Raw genomic sequence first — 21,297 nt, 5'->3', positions numbered from 1 at the left:
CGAACTTATGAGAAGAATTTGACATCGAAAGCTGCCTTTGTCTTCACCACGCGTCAGCTACGGTCAACTAAGCAATCAACTATTTTCTGCATTTTGCATGTTTTTGAAAACTGAACTATTATATGTAAGTAATATTTCTCACTTCTGGAATTATTTTTACCTCTTTGCCTTTGTGATTGTTTTTATTTTCAATGGACAAAGTGAAAGGACAGCAAGGATTACTGCCGCTTCATTGTGAAATCGATCGTGGAAAATGTGCAACAACAGATGTGCACTTGCCGCGAAGTGAGAAACACCTGCAAAACTTGCTCTTTCCTCGATACCAGCCCTCGGAGATTCGGAAAGCGAAGGGAAATAGAGAATATTGAATACTAGCACAAATTCGTAAATGAATATTTCATTTGTCGCTGTTTATTTTCAATCTGTTATTTTATATTTTCAATCATGACTACGAAGGTGAAACGAGTGGTGTTACTTTGTTATTTACCTGTTGAATTTACAAGATATCTTAGCGATTCTAGGCGGTAAAGAGTCGTGTTACAAGCGGTAAATTTTACCGGTTACCGCCTGATAAGGAGAACACTGATTGAGACTACAAAGTTCCTTGTCTGAAAAAAAAAAATGATATTTTTCTGCAAATACAGGTTTCCTATTGAGCAGTTTATCTCCCAAAAGCAAATTAAATTTGGCATTTTGGAATTTTAGATTATGTAAAGTGAGTTCAATGTTGCCTTTCCTGATTAATGTTGGCCAAAATTAGGGTTGTTCAGTTTCAAATAAGGTGAATTTAGAGACCCAGGGGCAACTAATGAAGGTGGACAAACGTTAAAACAATGAGCGAAAGTGCAAGCAAAGGTTTACAAGAGAAAATAAATAAGGTAAATCTTTCACTTCCTCTTGCAAACTTTCATTCAAACCTTTTCCCATCATTTCAACATTGGCTCAACCCCATTAACGTCCAAGTGTCTCCAAGTATACAAATTTAATAATTCTAATAAATTTGACTTTATCAATGTAAATGTTAGTCAAGAATAGAATTTAAAACTGCTCAATAAAAACATTGCGAATAGTAAGAAATGTTGAACTGAGTTTTCATAAGCAAATAAGTGGCTTTCAGAAGATTAAATTTCTCCTAATGTTTACATTGTTTTGGATTTAAATTAATTTAAATGGCCTTTAATACTGAAAAGTAGTATTAAAGTTTTTTAGTCCTGAGTGATAAATTTGATATAAGTTATTGCTTTTGGCAAGATAATGTTCCTGGTCTAACACTAGGAAAGAGAAAGATTTTGTTTCAATATAAACAATTTACGGGAAATATACGACGTCTAAAGATACCTACATAGATTAATTTTTATGCTAAAGCCACTTATTTGCCAATGAATGGCACACACATCACACACCGGCCAGTGCAATTCTTTTTTTTTTTATATTACCAACTACATGTGCATCAAAGCATTAACATTTAAATTGATTTTTTTATGCCCATAGACCTACTAGCTCTTTGTAGTTAAATAAATAAATAAATAAATAATAGATTGACCGATTGATGAGTGATTGATTGATTGAATGATTAATTGATTGACTAATTGATTGATTTCTTAAATGAATGATTGCTTAAATGATTAATTGATTGTTTTAATAATTGATTGATTGGGTATCTGATTTAATTGTTTGATTGATTTAATGATTGATTGATCGATTGATTGACTGACTAATTGATTGATTGATTGAGTAACTGATTCATTGATTGGTTGGTTGTCTAATTGATTAATTAAAAAATTGATTGATTTATTGGCTTATTGATTGATTGTTTTAATGATTGACTGACTAATTGACTGACTGATTGATTGATTGAGCAACTGATTGATTGATTGATTGATTGATAGATTAATTGATTGATTTATTGAATCATGATGCAAATACCCAGAAATGGATTAATAAAATAATGTGGGCCCAGGATACTTATAAAGATTGTAGTGTTATTTGTAGGAACTAGGTTTTTCCCCAATTTGCTTATGACCCAAATAACAGAATAATCTGTGTCACTTTGTGCACATGTTACTTGGCAATAAACAGTGAGTATTTAACACAAATGTTTACCATGAGTTTTAAGGAAAAAATTGGTGTAATTTTGTGCAAGATGGCATCAATGAGTAATTTACTTTTAAAATGGTTATTTTGCTAAAACAAATCAAAGTCAAAATATTGAAGTATGCGCATGATTTCATGGTAAACACTTGTAAATGAAGAATATATCTAAACACAAAAATTATATTTACAGTTTAGCTTTAGAGTATCAGTTCCTGATATGCCCAGGCTTGCTTTCCACAGTGCTTGGTCCTTGATCCTCTGTCCTGTGCTGTGAGTCCATGATCCCTGGTCCACAGTCCTGAGTCCACGATCCTTGGTCCACGGTCTGGAGTCCACGATCCTTGGTCCACGGTCTTGAGTCCATGATCCTTGGTCCACGGTCTGGAGTCCACAATCCTTGGTCCATGGTCCTGAGTCCACAATCCTTGGTCCACTGTCCTGAGTCCACAATCCTTGGTCCACTGTCCGGAGTCCACGATCCTTGGTCCACGGTCTGGAGTCCACGATCCTTGGTCCATTGCCCTGAGTCCACGATCCTTGGTCCACTGTCCATAATCCACAATCCTTGGTCCATAGTCCTGAGTCCACGATCCTTGGTCCACGGTCTGGAGTCCACAATCCTTGGTCCACTGTCCTGAGTCCACGATCCTTGGTCCACTGTCCGGAGTCCACGATCCTTAGTCCATGGTCTGGAGTCCACGATCCTTGGTCCATTGCCCTGAGTCCACGATCCTTGGTCCACGGTCCTGAGTCCACAGTCTGAGTGAGAAAAAGAATCCAGCAATCAATTACTTAATTTATTGCAAATGAGCAGGTGTGGTTATGAGAACTGCCTGGCCTGTTAGTGGGGGTTCAACTTTACTGTCTATGATTCACATTATGTTTGTACAGTCAACTCCCACCTTGAGGATACTTATTATGAAAACCCTGTTAATACAGACATCAGTTTAAATCATGCATGGTAAATAAGAATTACCCCAAAATATCTCCCTGCTATACAGACTTCCTCTTTTATGGACACCAAGTGTGGTCCTGAAGGTGTCTGTTATAGTGGGAGTTGACTGTTCTTTATGAAGGAGTTAAATATGAGCGGGAGATCTGTATGGGCATTTACACTGGCAAGCCGAAAGGCGAGCCATTGTAAACGGCCATACAGATCGGACGCCAATATTTTATTCTACTTGTGAAATGAAAACAGTAAATTGAATGCAAAGTATTGTTATGCGATTCGGTAGACATCTGTATCAAAAAATAATGAATACTAATTAGCTAAGCAGGAGATTATATCAAAAGTTAACTTGATCGTTTGATTTGTATCGGGGTTTACAATTGTGTACATGTGATCTGAATACTGTGCTCTGATTGGTTTGCACCCTCACAAATAGTTAATGAATTTTACAAGCTATTTATATTGTCTCCATGGTGCCTAACAATGTGCAGGTCATTTAAATTAAGTTTTTGTTTTAAGTGATAATCACAACCTTGTTCAAAACGATGTTCAAGTGGTCAAAAAGTCTATTATTACCTGTATTCCCTTATTACATCTACCTATCATTAGGGGTCTCTTCAAATGAGTTCAGTAACCAGGCTGGCCCAGTTTAGTTAGTGAGATGATTTTTGTCTTAGAACTGTTCATGTAGGAAATTTCAGCCCAGTTACTGAGATAAAAAAATTTGACAGGATTATTCAGGCCTAAACTTTAAGTGCTACTGCAATGAAATTTGCCTGTTTCCTTTGTGGCCGTTTTAAAATATTATCAAGAACTCTATATGAGAAGAAAATTGCTGTTTACAGTTTTCAAATATCTCTTTTCTTTCCAAAGATATTCAAGTTTTTAAAATATGCAAATTAGCAAAGTTGTGACGTCATAGACTCAACCAAATTTTGATCAAATATAACCAGGCATAACTAATCGATGATCAATGACATCAATTGAAGGCCTGCGGGAAACAATGGCCCCTGGAATTTCTGGCTTATTCGAACATTATCGAAACAGCTCCAAATTGCGCATGCAGGTTTGTTTACGTGTGCTTAACACTGTCCTGTCTTTCATTTCGCTAGTCTTTTGTTCGTTTTTGAAAAATTACACATGCAAAAAGACAAGGTTTTTGCTGGCGCGGCGTCTTTTTGACTTTTCTTTTACAAACGATAAACAAAGGAAACCTTTTGTTCCGCAAAACAATGAAACCAGCTAAAGTTTTGGGATTACAGGCCTAGCCCTAACCCCTTAGCTTAACCCTAGCGAAAAAAGCTTAACCCTAAACCCCAAGGGTTAGGGTTAGGGTCTGACACTAGGGTTTCATTTCAAATTTAGGGTTAAAAAGCTAAACCCAAGTTTAAGGGTTAGGGTTAGCGTTAGCGTTTCAAGCGGCTAGCTTTCACTGCAGTCTGCTTGCAGTTAGCTGCTTTTTGTTGTTTCGGGCAAGACTATTGTAATCTGTTACCGTTAGCTGTAATTTTGAGGTGAAAGTGAAATAAAGACTGATTGCTGATTGAATACGTTTGCTCGTGTTGTCGTGAACATTATACTAGTTTTGCTTTCAGTTAAGTGCCGCCGGCTTGCTCTCACTTCTATCTCCACTCCTTACATCATCACACATCTACAAAATCCCGGGAAAACAAGATAAACTACTTAAGGCACGAATCGATTGATTGATTTATTGATTGATGAATATTTAATGAGGCACAGAAAAAAATTTTGCGAGGGAAGGTCCCCTGCCAAACCTATAAAGAATTTTTTAAAGTCTAAAACCAGGTCACTTCTCAGCAACTTTGTCGCGGCAGAACCCAAGCGGACCCTGTAAAACTCGCGTTGACCAAGTTCCCAGCAAGAAACCTCTTGTTTTAGGCTTCCTATGCGGCCAGACTCAAAACTACCTTGTTTTGTGCAATGTTATTTCCGAAGCGCTAAACAGCGCTGTTGTACAAAACAAAGGCAGAAACATCACTCAGTTCTTCGAGCGATGCTGTAAACTTACAGGTATTCAGACTTAATTATGTCCTTCAACCACCTGACAGCCGCACTTGAGCTAAAACTATAAACTTCTTCATTTTACTTTCACAGGCGCCATTTCGCTCAATTCAAACTCTTCCGCCTCTAACATGTGACCTTACGTCACAATGCAGTATCCAGTCCTACTCTACTCAAATCAACAAGAAACATGCGCATGGAGTTGAAGACATGCTTGTAAAATGGTTTCTCACTTTCCGTAGACGCTTAGAAAACCCTACAGGGAAAGATGTACACGCGATGCGTTGGAAAACTCAGACTGCTAGCTGACTGGGAGAACGCAAGCTTGCAAAATGCCTTTTTTTTGCATACATTATTTCTGAAAAACGAAGAAAAGACCAGTCAAATGCAACACGGGACAGTGTTTAGCACACGTAAACAAACCTGCATTCGCAATTTGGAGCTGTTTTGATAATGTTCGAATTAGCCAGAAATTCCAAGGGCCATTTTTTCCCGCAGGCCTTCAATTGGTAATCAATGAGTAATCGATGGGTAATCAGTTGATTAGTATGATCAATGAGTAATCCATGACTAATCGAAGCTCAAAAATTCTGTGGCCTATCGATTACTCATTGACGACATTGATTACTCATTGATGTATTTGTTTACCTATTGATGTCATTGGTTACTCATCGATGACCCATCAATTACTTATCAACTATTATACGGCACACAAAAGACACATTCCTTGCTTTCTTGTACCATTTTTTTGTTTGTGATTTGTCATATTTTGCTTAACGAAATTACGCCTTCACAAAAGGTCAAATAACCTTCCGGCATGTCAAGACGTAAAGGGCTAATCACAAATACAGATGATATTTCAATATTTCACTTAACCCAACTCTTAATTTAATAACAAAACAATTGAACAGGAAAACCAACCAGTCTGAAAATGAAACTAACAAGTACGGAGACAAGAATCGACTACGTGGTTAACTTATAGATTTTGTTCGGTGGATGTTTGTCAGCAAAGTAGACCTGCTTTGGCTTAGGGAGACAGCCGTCATGCTCTGGCAAGCATATGAATGGATTAAGCAGGCGTCTTGGCTGGGTTTCAGTTTTCCAAACTGAAAAATTCTAAAACATAAAAAGCAAATTGGTGGAGACTGGAAAAGAGATAGTTGCCACGGTAACATAATTTTATTAAGTGTGTAAGTGTATCACCTGCAGAACTATTAGTCTGCCAAGTTTCATCGGTCTCTGCAGAAAAATGACTGAGAAAACTCAATTTTTGTACAAGAATTTGCAATAAAATTGGGTTGAATAGATGACGTTATCTCCTCTAATTTGCATATTTTACGATTTTTTTAAGCTTAAATATCTCTGGAACTACCGTATTTTCTCGGTTATAAGGCGCACGGTTTTTTCAAGGAAAATCTGTTTTTTCTTGGAAAGTTTTTGCCAAAATCGGGGTGCGTCTTATAGCCGAATATTTTCGCGCAACAAAATCTAACGATCGCAATTTTACCGGAACTTACAGTTAAAACTAGACAAATAAAAGACACTAAACATTGATCATTGACTTTTTTAAGATTTGGTGGTTCTGAAAAAAAGATATTTGAGAACGGAAATCACCATTTTGAATCTTTTGTTAAATACTCTATGAAACACCTAGTAAAATAATATTTCAAGGGGTGAAAATTTGATCATAGTAGCACTTTAACGAACATTTAGTATTAATAGAACTACTGAAAAGTGTAGATGATATTTTTTGTTGCTGTAAATAATTAAGTCTGAAAACTCTTGAATGACTGAAAGAGGACTGGTCTAGGAAATTGTGGAAACATGCAGTTATAATAATCTAGTAATGGTCACCCTTTCATGGAAAAAATTGCATGTTTGAAAACAAATTGTCATCTCAGTAACCGGTATGAAGTGTTCATATAGCAAAGTTTCTATCACGGTAATGGAGACCTTGGCCGTAAAAACCGAGATCTCTGCAACCAGGCTAGCAGGCCTGCTCGTCAAAATTTTTACAAACGAAATAGTGGTAAGGCGCGATCTCAGAAACCAGGCCAGCTCAGTTAACCAGGCTCACATGAAGAAGCATTTAGTATGTATTTACCACATTAATAATGGGACCATCAAAAAAATACACTCACCATGTCTATCTGAAGTCTGGTTTTAATCCTTCATGTGGTTTTGTCTGTCTTGGTCTGTCCTCTTTCTAATGTTCTCCTCTTGTCAGGAATAATCACGGTATTAGGTTCCTAAAAATAAAGGACACAGTGTGAAGTCTAAGTCTAAGTTTTAACCACCTGGCTTTTTAAAATTTGTTACACATGAACATTGCAGTTAAAAATCATTTTCAGGGTTAAGGGATTTCGAATTACACGTACACCGAAACAAGTCGAGCCAGTCTTGATTAAAAATTCCTGTAGCCTTTTTCATGAAACATGTTTACTAATTTAATTGTTCCCTGTAGTCAATGCAGTTCTGTACACAGTGCTAAACATTAACTTCAGTGCTTGGTCGCCATAAAGGCCAGCATCCCCAAATTCTTAGAAGAGAAAAAAAGTGACTTTGTTTTTATGTAAGTGTCTCCTCTTGAAATTATTTATAGGGTATGAGAATTTTACAGACTGCCTTGAAATTTGGTCTGAAGATTCCCAAGACATTTAGCAAAAATAAAATTATAACCTTGTGATGGATTTCTATTTTTTGAAATAGATCTATCTCCCGCTATGGCTCTTCTCGCTACACGTATGGGTAATTTTTTTAAACCAAAATTGACAGATAAATTGCGAAGCAACCAATTGGAATATTGCTTAAGCCTCTAGACTGCAAAACAGTCGTTTTTTCTCTTCAAAGACCGAGTGGAATCGCAAAAGATGCAACTGTTTGCAGTCTATAAAGCCTTACACGGTTTTGAAGATTAACTCCTTGTGACTAATATTTTGCAGAAGTTTTGTCTGTGCGGCTGAATTCGATACCTGATAAATTCACTAGAAGCGACACCAGTCATTTTGGGTTTCTGGGCCGTTATTTCCGTGCGGTTAAATAGAATTGGAGCGAAATAATCTTTATCAGATAGTACAGTGTATTATCTTTGTATTGATATATAGTTTATGGTGGCTGAGTGTAAAGGAGCGCGCTTACAATTTTTTGGCTAAGGACACCCATGAGGGTATATGGTAACCTTTTTGTAATTTAAAAGTGTAAATAACTCAAAAATGAGACCAGTGACCCTCATTTTTTATTACTGAATAATGATCACCATGTTAAGATAAAACTTTTTGGAAAGTTAAAAAAATTTCTCTGGAGCGGTTTCAGAGCCACCATAAATGTTCGAAAATTGAAAATTGGTAGTTGTTTGATACCATTTTTGTAGAAGTAACTGATAAATATTTGTGGCACCGACCCATCAAAGTACATGTATGAGAGCTGGAAAGTGGAAATTGCTGTGAGCCTCCTTAAGCTTTGTTATGCTTCTTGTTAATGTTATTCTTTTGTATCATAATTATTACTATGTCTACATGAATGTATCTAAAGCAACACGATAATAAATTAAATACTTACCACATTCATCAAATGCATAGCCTTAATCCTCCATCTGGTTTGGTGCACGTTGTTGGTCTGTTGTCTTCCAGTGTATATTTATATCTCCTCTTCTTGTCAGGAATGCAGGTCCTTGAAGATAAAAAATAATGCATAGTCTAATTAGTACAGGTGTATGTTCAATACCAGACGACGTTCGAATAGTATCCCATGATGCATTTCGTTTCATCTTATATTATCACTGCGTATGTGACCTAATCAGTATTGTTCAGCTCTCGCAAAGTGAGAAGAAGCATTCGGCATGGCGTGTTTCCGGACTAGTTTTGATTCAAAAGCTGCTGCTTTCGAGGAAAACGACTTATTCTACGTTCACTGCGTTTCAAAGGAGAATTTCAGTGTCACATTGAAGGGATTTACCTGTGTTTCGCTAGTATACAGAGAAATACATGTTAGTGTTATCGAACAATTGGACGAACGTTGAAGAGCTCTCATTCCTGTGACAGTCAAAAATTCGGCTATAGATGAGCTATTTGTTGCTGGAGTGTTAATAAAGAAGTCCTGTGCTGATCCGAATCGGTTTTCTACATTTCTTCTTAGACTTCTTACATCTCTATCGATCTCTAGTCCGTCCGCTACCCAACTGGCGGGCTCGTTCGGCGTTGTTTATGTTGTGGTTTAATTTTTTCTTTGGTTTAAAATTTTACAAACCAGTTTGATTTTTATTTCCCTTTGTTTCAGATTATGTTAATGAACATAAGACAATGAAAAATAAAAATCAAACTGGTTTGAAAAATTTTAAACCAAAGAAAAAAATAAACCACAACATTTACATAATCTGTGAATACATATTTGAGCTTATTATTACGGTTATTTTTCACCAGTTGTAAGCATTTCACTAATTTGAAGAGTACAGTTGAAGAGCTCCTGACAAAAACGTCCCCTGGACTTTCTGACTAAATCGAACGTTATCGAAACAGCTCCAAATTGCGCATGCAGGTTTGTTTACGTGTGCTTAACACTGTCCTGTCTTTCATTTCACTGGTCTTTGTTTCGTTTTTGAAAAATTACACATGCAAAAAGACAAGGTTTTTGCTCGCGCAGCTTCTTTTGTCTTTTCTTTTACAAACGATAAACAAAGGAAACCTTTTGTTTCTCAAAATGATGAAGTCAGCTAAAGTTTTGGGATTACAGGCCTAGCCCTAACCCCTTAGCTTAACCCTAGCGAAAAAAGCTTAACCCTAAACCCCAAGGGTTAGGGTTAGGGTCTGACGCTAGGGTTTCATTTCAAATTTAGGGTTAAAAAGCTAAACCCAAGTTTAAGGGTTAGGGTTAGCGTTTCAAGCGGCTAGCTTTCACTGCAGTCTGCTTGTAGTTAGCTGCTTTTTTTTGTTTCGGGCAAGACTATTGTAATCTGTTACCGTTAGCTGTAATTTTGAGGTGAAAGTGAAATAAAGACTGATTGTTGATTGAATACGTTTGCTTGTGTTGTCACATTATACTAGTTTTGCTTTCAGTTAAGTGCTGCCGGCTTGCTCTCACTTCTATCTCCACGCCTTACATCATCACACATGCATCTACAAAATCCCGTGAAAACAAGATAAACTTCTGAGGTTTTCCTTCACACAAAGTGATAGATTGATGAATATTTAATGAGGCACAGGAAAAACATTTTTTTAAGGGAAGGTGCCCTGCGAAACATCTAAAGAATTTTTTTAAAGTCTAAAACCAGCTCGCTTCTCGGCAACTTTGTCGCTGCAGCATCCAAGTGGACACTGCAAAACTCACGCTGACATACTGTAGTTCCCGACAAGAGTTCTACAGGTGTTTTTAGACTTTATTTTCACTTGGCTCCGCCGGCCTTTGTCAGACAACTTTCAATCGTCGAGCACTAAAAAGCACTATTGTACAAAACAAAGGCCGAACATCTCTCATTTCTTTGAGAAATGCTGTGAGACTTATGGGTTTTCAGACTTAATGATGTCCTTCAACCGCCAAGTGGACGCACCTGTGCTCAAACGAACCAGTAGTTTATTTTCCCAAGAAAAGCGCCATTTTTGTTCTCTGTACTTGAACCCCTAACATGACTGTGACTTAAGACATCACAATAGAATAGCAAGTCCCTGTCCCTTGCAACATTAAGCTAGAAGCTCAATCTAGAAGAAGCAATATTAAGTTCTTCAATGTACCAGAATCCGAAACAGATGGCACCAACAATAAAACAGAAAAGGTTTTAAAAAGTCTTCTACGAAATGAGCTAAAAATTTCTAAAGAGGCGGTCGACAATCTTGAGTTCGAGCGGGTTCATCGTATTCCAACGCGACGAAACACACTGACAGATCAGGCAGATGCAAACAAACCTCGACCTATTATAGCTAAGATGTCGTTCTTTAAAGATAAAGGCCGCATTTTCCAACACGTCAAGAACATCAATCCAGCCCTAAAGATTGGCGTGGCGGACGACTTTCCAAAAGAGATAGAAGATATGAGGAAAGAGCTACTACCCGTATTAAAGAAGGCCAAGAAACAAAACAAGCGGGCATCCTTCAATGTTGATAAACTTATCATCGACGGACATATTTATCGCGGCCCTGAAACAAAGAAACTGCCTTTATACGCAAACATTTTGTCCACTTAAGACCAAGCTTCAATATTTCCAGGTTAGTTAGCCCGCAGATGATAGCGGGCTTCGAGAGCTTTACCGCACGGTAAGCTCTTGTTATTCCAAGGAAGTCGTTAAGTCTTTAGATTTCAAATTCCGACTTCCTTGCTCATCCTTTATATAAAGTAGTATGGCTCCAGTACTATTCGAAAGCGTCCGTCGCCTTTGCTTTCCCAAAATACTAATAAACTGGTGCTTATTTATTTTTCGGTGTTTTGTGCAATTTCTTGTCGTTTTGTTTTCGCTCGTTTAAAAGTTATAAGCACTTGGATACTTTGCTCAAAAATTTGCATTTCAACTAATTCTCAAGGGTATATAAAAGTAGATAATAACAGAATCCTTGATACGCGTAAACATTCTTCTCTTCAAAGCGCAATAATGTTCAGTATTAGCCATGGCAACGCCACTTAGATTATCATTTCTGTCAATTAACGCAAGAGGTTTAAACCAGGCGCGAAAGAGGAGACAAGTTTTTCGCTGGGCCCACAACAGTAAAGCTGATATAATATTTTTGCAAGAAACCTACTCCACGAAAAGTGTAGAAGAAATATGGAGATCAGAATGGGGTGGCAAAGTCCATTACAGCCATGGATCTAGTCATTCCCGAGGTGTGATGATTTTATTTAACCCGAAACTCGACTTTCAAGTAGATAATACTATCGCTGACAAACACGGCAGATACCTGATGCTTGAAACCACTATTCACGATTCTACTTTCTTGTTATGCAATGTTTATGCTCCAAATGACAATTCATCGCAAAATACTTTCTTTTCCAACCTAAATAACACCCTTAAACAATACACAAACTTGCAAATTATTTTAGGCGGCGACCTCAACTGCGCACTAACACCGCTAGACAAAACCGGCGGCACCTCTATTGAAAGGAAAAGGCCAGTAATTAGAGAAATAAATAGTTTATGCAGTAATCATAAATTGCAAGACGTTTGGAGAAGCCAACATCCAAATCAATCACAATTCACGTGGCGTAATCATTCATTAAAAATTCAATGCCGATTGGATTATTGGCTTCAGTGTCTCCAAAAATCTTTCTTCATCTCTACTTAAGACAGATATTACAAGTCCCACCTTCTCCGATCACTCGGCAATTAGTTTTGTTCTTCAGTCCGAGGAATACACTAAGCGCGGCCCAGGCTTCTGGAAAATAAATAATTCGCTACTAAAAGATGAAAAGTTCACTTCCGAACTCACAGCCAAAATTCCAGAGTTCAAAGCTAAACACAACTACCTCGAAGATAAAGGTCTTTACTGGGACATGCTAAAAATGGAAGTGAGAGGTTTTTGTGTTCAGTATTCGAAAAGAAAAAATAAACTCCGAAGAAACGCAGAAAAAGAACTACAAAATCAAATCGATCATTTGATGAACGTACTCAGAACAAACAGATCAAAAGAAAACATCACAGAACTATACCGACTCCTAGCTGAATTAAATAAGATAACTGAATATAGAACAAAAGGCGCTATTGTAAGAAGCAGAATTCGTTGGCATGAAGAAGGTGAAAGAAACACCAAGTACTTCTTAAACTTAGAAAAGAGGCAACATTCTAAAACTCACATCACAAAATTTAAATATGGCGAAAGGGAAATTACTGATCCAGATGAGATCTTGAGATCACAAAGGCTCTTCTACAAAAATCTCTACACTGCTAGTTCGTGTGATGCAACACAAAACGATGTATTTTTTCTGGACGCGAATCTGCCCAAACTAGACAAACCTGAGCAAGACAAACTTGAAGACCCCCTATGCAATGAAGAGTGTTATAATGTGCTAAAAGAGTGCGCTAAAGGAAAGTGTCCTGGAAGCGACGGCCTCTCTGTGGAATTTTATTTGCATTTTTGGTCTTTGTTAGGAGAAGAAATGACACAGAGTTTTAATTATGCATTTCATCGGGGACAAATGAACATAACCCAAAAGCAAGGGATCATCAAGGTAATACCGAAAAAGAAAAAAGACAAATCTTATCTTGAAAATTGGAGACCTCTTACTCTACTTAATGTAGATTATAAGATTGCAACTAAAACCATGGCTCATAGAATTGCTACAGTTCTCCCTAAACTAATTAATGAAGATCAAACTGGTTACGTCAAAGGTCGCTATATCGGCCAAAACATCAGGCTCATCCAAGATATTATGAAAGTAACAGAGGCAGAAAATATACCTGGCATAGCATTATTTATCGACTTTAAAAAAGCATTCGATTCACTTGATTGGAACTTTCTATTTAAGACACTAGAAGCGTTTAATTTCGGTCCCCAAATTCAACAATGGATTAAAACCTTTTACAATAACTGTTCCAGTTGTGTCATGAACAACGGATACGCTTCCGAGTTCTTTAAAATTCAACGTGGCGTACGGCAAGGATGCCCGCTTTCCGGCGCTCTTTTTGTACTTTGCGCAGAAATATTAGCTGATGCAATTCGACGAGACAAAACCATTAATGGAATTAAAGTTTTTGACAAAGAATTTAAAGTTTCACAATACGCAGACGACACAACCGCCTTTGTTGCTGACCTCAAGTCAGCTGAAAGTCTTTTCAAATTGCTTCACGCCTTCCAGAAGTGTTCCGGTCTTGAAATAAACACAACCAAAACTGAAGGAATGTGGTTAGGCCCTCTGAACCAGTTTTCGCACTTGGAATCCATTTTTCGTACAGCGACGAGGTCTCCCATCAAATAAATTTCGAACAAAAGCTCACTTCCATGAAAAATCTACTAAACATAATTATGGTATCCAAGGAACCTCTCATTATATGGTCGTATAACCATTCTAAAAACTCTTGCGCTGTCTAAACTTGTTTACAACACTTCTATGCTATCGTTTCCGTATTCCTTTGTCAAGACGGTCAATCAGACTATCAAATCTTTTATCTGGGGAAAAACTGCAAAAATTAAGCATACTGCTATGATAGGGCCAAAGGAGAAAGGAGGACTTAATATGCCTGACTTTGATATTGTTAACAATTCTCTCAAAGTCACATGGATTAAGCGATTAAATGATAGTCCACACGACGCTAGTTGGAGTCACATTCCTCTAGCATACTTAAACAATGTGGGCGGTCGATTTCTTTTTGAATGCAATTATGAACTGAAGTCTCTGAAAGTAAACATACCTCTGGATTTTTACAAAGAAGCCTTAGAAGCATGGCAAAAACTAACTGTTTCTACTCCCAAATCCAAAGAGCAAATACTAGAGGAAATTATATGGAATAACAGGTTCATCACAATCGACGGAGCCTCAGTCTACTATAAGCAGTGGCATGAAGCTGGTGTTACTAAAATCGGTGACATCTTCAAAGGGGACTCTTTCTTAACTTTTAACGATTTTGCATCTACGTTCCAGATAAAGACTAACTTTCTGAAGTATTATGGCCTTTGCCACACAATCCCTAAAAAATGGATCAATCAATTAAAAGGAAAAAGCGAACTTACAACGAACTTTTTAAACAACAGAATTAAGTTATCACTAAATAAAATTTCTTGCAAAGCTGCGAGCCAGATGTTCGTTAAAATGAAATTTGAAAAACCTACGGCTGAAAAGAGGATGAAACAGGCTAATTTCGACGAAGAAACAATACGACTTACTTACAGTATCCCCTTTAAAGTTACTAAAGACATTAGACTCACCTTGAAACACCTTTTTGTAACATGCTCTTTTGTACAAACCTTTTGGTCTCAGTTTGCTTTCTGGTGGAATAGAAAGCACTCAGACTTTATCACCTTATCAGAACAGGATATAATCTACGGGTTCACTCAAGATCTTCCTCGTCGCCTTGGTTTAAACCTCTGTTTAATCATTGCTAAATTTTATATCTATAATGCGTCCCGGAGAGAAGAAGAGTATATCTGGGAAGCTTTTTTTGCTATACTTAAAAGTCACCTTGAAATTGAAAAGCATAAATCCAAATCACAAATAAGTATTTGAGCATCTTATTGTTTGTTTGTTTGTCTTGTTTATTTTTCGCTTTTATTTTTATTTTATTTTTTTTTTATTTTTATTTTATTTTTTTTTTATTTTTATTTAATATTTTTTTTTTTTTTTTGTTATTCGCTTACTTCTGGCCTTCCTTGTATCATGTAGCATTGTACAAATAACGTAGCCTTATTGTATATGTAGTAGTGTGTAGCATTAAAGTGTAATCGTAGCTTTAGTTTGTTAAAACATAAGTCTCGTAAATATTGTAAGCATAGTTAATGTGAGTTCCGCGTCTTAATTTTTTTTGTAATAATTTTTATTATATACATTTATATATGTAAGTATTAGTATGTTTGTGTTGTAAATAAATAGAAAAAAAAAAAAAAAAAGTTAACTGTTAAAAAAAAAAAAAAAAAAAAAAAAAGAATAGCAAGTCCCAGTCCCTTGCTGCTACCGCCTGGGAGCAAATTAAATATGAGAAACATGGCGGTCAGCAAAGTTGGTTTGTGAAACGCTGTTTTTACATCACGGACAACTGTAATAAAGTTCCTTGAGGCAAGATTTGCACGCGCGATGCGTGGAAAAAATATAGTGCTGGATTACTGTGGACAATGTAAGCTACAAAATCGAAATGTAGCGAAATGAAACACAGGACAGTGTTAAGCACACGTAAACAAACCTTCATGCGCAATTTGGAGTTGTTTCGATAATGTTCAATTTAGGTAAAAATTCCAGGGGCCATTCTTGTCTGGATCCCTTGAATTGTACTACAGGTGTCATAACACCATTTTTACATGTACATCTTATAAAAGACATAGGTGTCCTTTTTGTGCGATTTCAAGCCTTATTTTTAATCGCTATGAAAAGCGTATCTTTTCATAAACTAAGGCTTATTAGCTGAAATTTCAAACTTCAGAAAATTTTTGCGAACAAAATGTTATCCCCGAATTTACAAGCCACTGTTGCCTTTTTGAAAATCAAACCTGGCTTTCTTCATACCCAAAACAACATTTTTCTCTCTCCGAAAACAATAGGCATTACTTTGCCCATGTCACAAAAGTTTGAGCTAAAGGAATCTCCACTTTTTCCTCACACTTTTCCGAAAATTGTAGGCGATTATAGGACTCTTCCAAACATTATTCACTGAAATGGTCTGTTGGGTGCCCCTGGCAAAGGCTTAAGGGTGCAGTTTGACAACCCTTTTCAAAGATGTTGTCTAAGTCTTGTTCCTATTTTGTATGTGTAAATGTAAATTAGCTATGTTTTAGCAAAGTGTCTGAAAATTTTGTCCGAAATTGTCCGAAATAAAACAAAAAGTGTCCGAAAATTAAATGTCCAAAATAAAACGTCCGAAATTTTAACATCTAAAATTTTTTGCAAGTAATGGACCCAGTACAGACTACAGTCCTACCTCTATTAAGTGGCCACCCTCGAGACTTTGAAAAGTGGCCGCTTAATAGAGGTACAATATAAATTGGATAGGAATGGCAATAAACATGATTTTATTGACTCTATATAGCAAAATGCTTTTAAAAAGTGAACATATATGAAGATAAAATTCATTTTAACAATGCAAGTACAATTCCAGTCCTTGCATAGTTCTTGCTCTAACACAGTGGGCACGTACATGTAGTTGAAATGTACAGTATTTCTTCAGGTTGATAATGTACCGAAAAATATGCAAAACATCGTTGACAAGTTTGTTAGACCTTTTTGCATAAACAGTTCGTATGTGAAAAATTAGATCAAGATAATTAACTGACGATTTATTTAAATATCATTAGTCACCATGCATTTCGCTTGGAAGGATATTTTGCTGGGCGCTTAATGGAGGTAAAAAACCATATAAATAATACACTTGTGACAGCAAAAAGGTGGCCGCGGCTGCTTAATAGAGGTGGCTGTTGAATAGAGGTATCAAATACAGAAGTTTACTGGCAAATAAATCAGGACTTTAGAAAGTGGCCGCTTAATGGAGGGTGGCCGCTTAACAGGTGGCCGCTTAATAGAGGTCCGACTGTACCTCTATTATGGTCCCAAAGTGAAAGGTGTATGTTATAGAGGCAGTTGACTGTACATGTATACCATATGTGATTTACATTGTGTATTTTTATTTATACCATGCCATAGAAAATACAGCCAATCAGAATACAGGAAAGCCGTTGTATATTCGACGGTATTCAACCCAACCTTCCCATAGTGCACTGCGACTGTATTCTCGACGAAATTTAGTAAGCGTATTTTCTATGGCATGGTATAAAATAGTTACACAACACTTTCTCGTGGTATACTATGGAATATCCCACTTGTCACTTGTATTTTCTTGGCATACACACTCGCCTAAAGGCTTGTGTGTATACCGAAAAAACACAAGTGACTCGTGGGATATTCCATAGTATACCACTCGAAAGCGTTGCATAACTAGTATGTTTGATTTTGTTAAGAAGTTATTGCATCTCAATATATGTATCCATGGTGCCTCATGAGCATACTGGCAATACAGTTGAAACTCTCTCTAAAACAGACATCATCTAGACCGGCTCCAACTGTCCGTCTTAGAGACGCATCCATCTTATAGGGAAGTTTAGTTACAGTAAAATGACTGAAAATGGCAGGGATGGGACCAACACCAGGTGTCCGTCTTTGAACTCCTGCAATTTCAAACTATCTTTTGTTCTCCCCTGACGGTTCAAAATAATGGGGTTCAATTGTATTATCTCAGTGAGTCTGTAATAACATAATCACACAATGTAATATTGACAACACAGAAAATAAATAAACTCACCATGTTCATCTGAAGTCTGGTTTTAATCCTCCATGTGGTTTTGTCTGTCTTGGTCTGATCTCTTTCTGATGTCCTCCTCTGGTCAGGAATATAATTAAGGTTTCTGAAGATCAATTAAAGCCACAGTCTTTGTTTTAACCTGCTGCCTTCATTATACCACAGGTAGCCAAATCTTAAGATGCAACTGAAAATAAATAAAATGATCTGAAATTATCTAATGTTTATTGTCTTATCAATCTTATATTACATATTCATGTCAGCTTTGTTCTACGTGTGAAAATTAGCATAACTGATGATATGCTATGCTTATTCTAAAATTGCTCTCAACTATCAAAGCGAAGCGAAAGGTCGAGCACTTGACTTGAGCCGTCAGAATGCCGACCCGTCTTCATAAATGAGCTGTAATAAAGTTTACCATTTTTTACCCAAAGCGCCTCAAATTCAAAGGCTTCAATAGTCACTCTATACATACATGCCGAAAAAGTACCCAATATTACCGTAAAGTTCCGTGTATAAGCCGCACCTTTTTCCTCAAAATTTTGGTGAAAAATCGGGGGTGCGGCTAATCTACGGAAACATCTCCGGTTGGAGTTCCCAAAGGCCTAATTAGTGTTCATAAAAAACTTTTCAAAACATCACTGAAAAACATATAACAACCTAAAAACTTTGTTGCCGTTCACTGCCTTTTCTTTCCTCTGCAAAGCTGTTTGCAGTGACGCCTGCCGGTCACTTCGAGGCATCACTTTCCGCCGCGTGCGAGAATTACCAAGATAGCCACAAGTACTCATGAGACAAAAAATGTCCGACCACTTCGCTTTTTTATTGACCTTCACAGCGAATTAATGTTTTGGATTATCAGACTCCTATTCTGCATGAAGTTTTTATCATGTTGCGGGTAGCAGTCTCCAAGAATTTTGAAAAGGTTGTTTCTTCCGAGAGCCAAACCGAAAGAAAGTGCCGCCATGTTTGTTTTTATGCCCAGACTCCTCTCTTCATTTCAAAGCTTGGCTACTAAGCATTCATTCGCGTACGAATTTCATCAAGTGTTCTCGAGTGTTTAAAAGTGATATCTTGTAAAAATGATATCATGAGAGCATCTCAAGTTTAAGATATTGTGAATTCAAACTAAAAAAGAGGTATGACAAGTGAAATTTTGCTTTCGTAAGACTTAATTCATATTAAACCTTGCAACAACTGCCGTGTCAGTGTTTTGAAACCGTGCTTGTTTGCCCTTGTTTGTTTACCAATAGCACTTCACTTGAACTTCAAACTTTTTTGTCTCTATTTTTTTTTCGAAATTTGAGCTTCCATATCGGGGGTGCGGCTTATCTACGGGTGCGGCTTATACACGGAACTTTGCGGTACATCTTTTCCCCGGTAAAATGACAATATTCCAGTGGTAAACCTCTACGAACCATCCGCGGCCCGAGCTCTTCTGCTCTTCTGCAAAGAGTAGGGCACGAAGCTCCCGGTGTTGTGGTCTGGCCTTTACAATTGTATCTAAACTACAGTACGTGTAAAGCGCATTTGAACATATATACCGGTATATGGAAAATGCGCTATATAAATGCATTATCATTATCATTAATCACATGCAATTTGGAACCACAATAGCCACTTTCTAGGGGAGGTGTATGGAATGTTGAATGCATCACATGACGACCTCATATTCATTAGCTCAAGAATGAGGTGTAAACAAACAAAATTCTGTACACCTCCCCTAGAAAGTGGCTTTTGTGGTTCCAAATTGCATATGATTAAATGCAGAAGAGCTCGGGCCGCGGATGGTTCATAGAGGTTTACCACTGGAATAATGTCGTTTTACCGGGGAAAAGATGTAATATTGGGTACTTTTTCGGCATGTATGTACAGAGTGACTGTCGAAGCCTTTGAATTTGAGGCGCTTTGGGTGAAAAATGGTAAACTTTGAGAATTACAGCTCATTTCATGAAGTCGGGTTGGAATTCTGACGGCTCAAGTGTTCGACCTTTCGCTTCGCTTTGATAGTTGAGAGTAATTTTAGAATTAACATATCGTCAGTTATGCTAATTTTCACACATAGAACAAAGCTGACATGAATATGTAATATAAGATTGATAAAACAATAAACATTAGATAATTTCAGATCATTTTATCTATTTTCAGTCACATCTTAAGCTTTGGCTACCTGTGATTATACATGGTTTAAAATGATTTTCAGGTAATAAAATTTGAAATAAACTAAAGCTTAGTAAATAATAAAGATGGTAAATTTCAAGCTCGATGATAAATAGTGAAGAAATTATTCAACATGACACGAGCGTTGGACAAAGAAAAAATCTGAGTCCCCGACGGGAATCGAACCCATGGCCTCCCAGATACCGGTTGGTATCTCCCAGATACCGGTTTGTCATGTTGAATAATTTCTTCACTCACAAACTAAAGCTTATTCTGAAGACAATGAAACCTACTTTATTCCTTTTATAACTGTATTTTTTACGCTATAAATAAAGAATTTTTTCTTTCTCTGTGTTTGTGTTCATTTAATAGTATTTCAAAGGGGGGGGGGGGGGTAAAGTTGCTAAGTAGTGATAGGTATTGAAGGGGTAGAAATGCAAAAGACAATTCAATTATGTGCTTTAATAATTCATTTGAATTTGGAACACACTTCATTGTTAAGTAGTTTTGAGCTCTGCTTAAGAGTTTTGCAAAAAATGTGTCAGACTTGTCGCATTTTTATACAAGCACGTGTTGAATTATGCAGAAGCTTACAGATATTCAGTGTCATATCATCCAAGCTTACAGTTAGTTCTTTTTTTGTACATAAGCATAAATTAAGTTCCCAAGAATCATTTCTTTAGTGCACTTAAACTATTTAAGGTATATAAACGCTCTTTACTCACCAAAAAAAGCTGAAGGTTGACGCCGTGAGCTTCATGCTATGACACTAAGTCGAGCTTCCAAAACAGAGCGCCTTGCAAGCTGTTCTTTCCGAAGTAACCGTTCCAGTCGTTTAAAACTCACCAAAGGACTATATAAGACATGAAAACTGTATTCCACAGTCGATAAATCACTGATAAATGGTTGGAAGTTTTCAAAATGTCCGCCATCTTTCTTCCTGCTTGCCTCGGCGCCAGTATTTCACGCGGTCATGGGTCGGTTTGGGGGGTGAGGGGAGGGGAATGCACATATACTTCGGGGTGGAGGCGGGTGGTACAATTGACTATCTGCGGACTGCGGACTTTTTATTTATTTAGTTAGTTAGTTAGTTAGTTAGTTAGTTAGTTAGTTAGTTAGTTAGTTAGTTAGTTAGTTAGTTAGTTAGTTAGTTAGTTAGTTA

General features: G+C 37.1%; 2 protein-coding genes across 3 annotated transcripts in view; both read right to left on the bottom strand.

Moving 5' to 3' along the window:
• Positions 1-21,297, bottom strand: part of LOC144638812 (uncharacterized) — a 119,997-nt gene that overhangs the window by 40,436 nt on the left and 58,264 nt on the right. The gene's annotated exons all lie outside the window — the stretch shown is intronic.
• Positions 1,766-21,094, bottom strand: LOC144638869 (uncharacterized). Of its 2 annotated transcripts, none has more exons than XM_078498161.1 (5): positions 20,861-21,094; positions 17,979-18,162; positions 8,624-8,734; positions 7,207-7,314; positions 1,766-2,853 (listed from the first exon to the last, which is right to left on the bottom strand). In XM_078498161.1, exons 4-5 carry the CDS (start codon positions 7,207-7,209, stop codon positions 2,260-2,262), a joined length of 597 nt encoding a protein of 198 aa, XP_078354287.1. In that variant the 5' UTR covers positions 7,210-7,314; positions 8,624-8,734; positions 17,979-18,162; positions 20,861-21,094; the 3' UTR covers positions 1,766-2,259. The 2 variants fall into 2 exon arrangements, with proteins under 2 accessions (XP_078354287.1, XP_078354288.1); XM_078498162.1 differs by having other exon boundaries at positions 17,979-18,081.

This window comes from Oculina patagonica, chromosome 14 (genome assembly GCF_052425735.1).
Source record: "Oculina patagonica isolate OP01 chromosome 14, crgOcupat, whole genome shotgun sequence".
NCBI classification, from domain to species: Eukaryota; Metazoa; Cnidaria; class Anthozoa; order Scleractinia; family Oculinidae; genus Oculina; species Oculina patagonica.
This window is presented reverse-complemented; position numbering and strand designations above follow the sequence as displayed.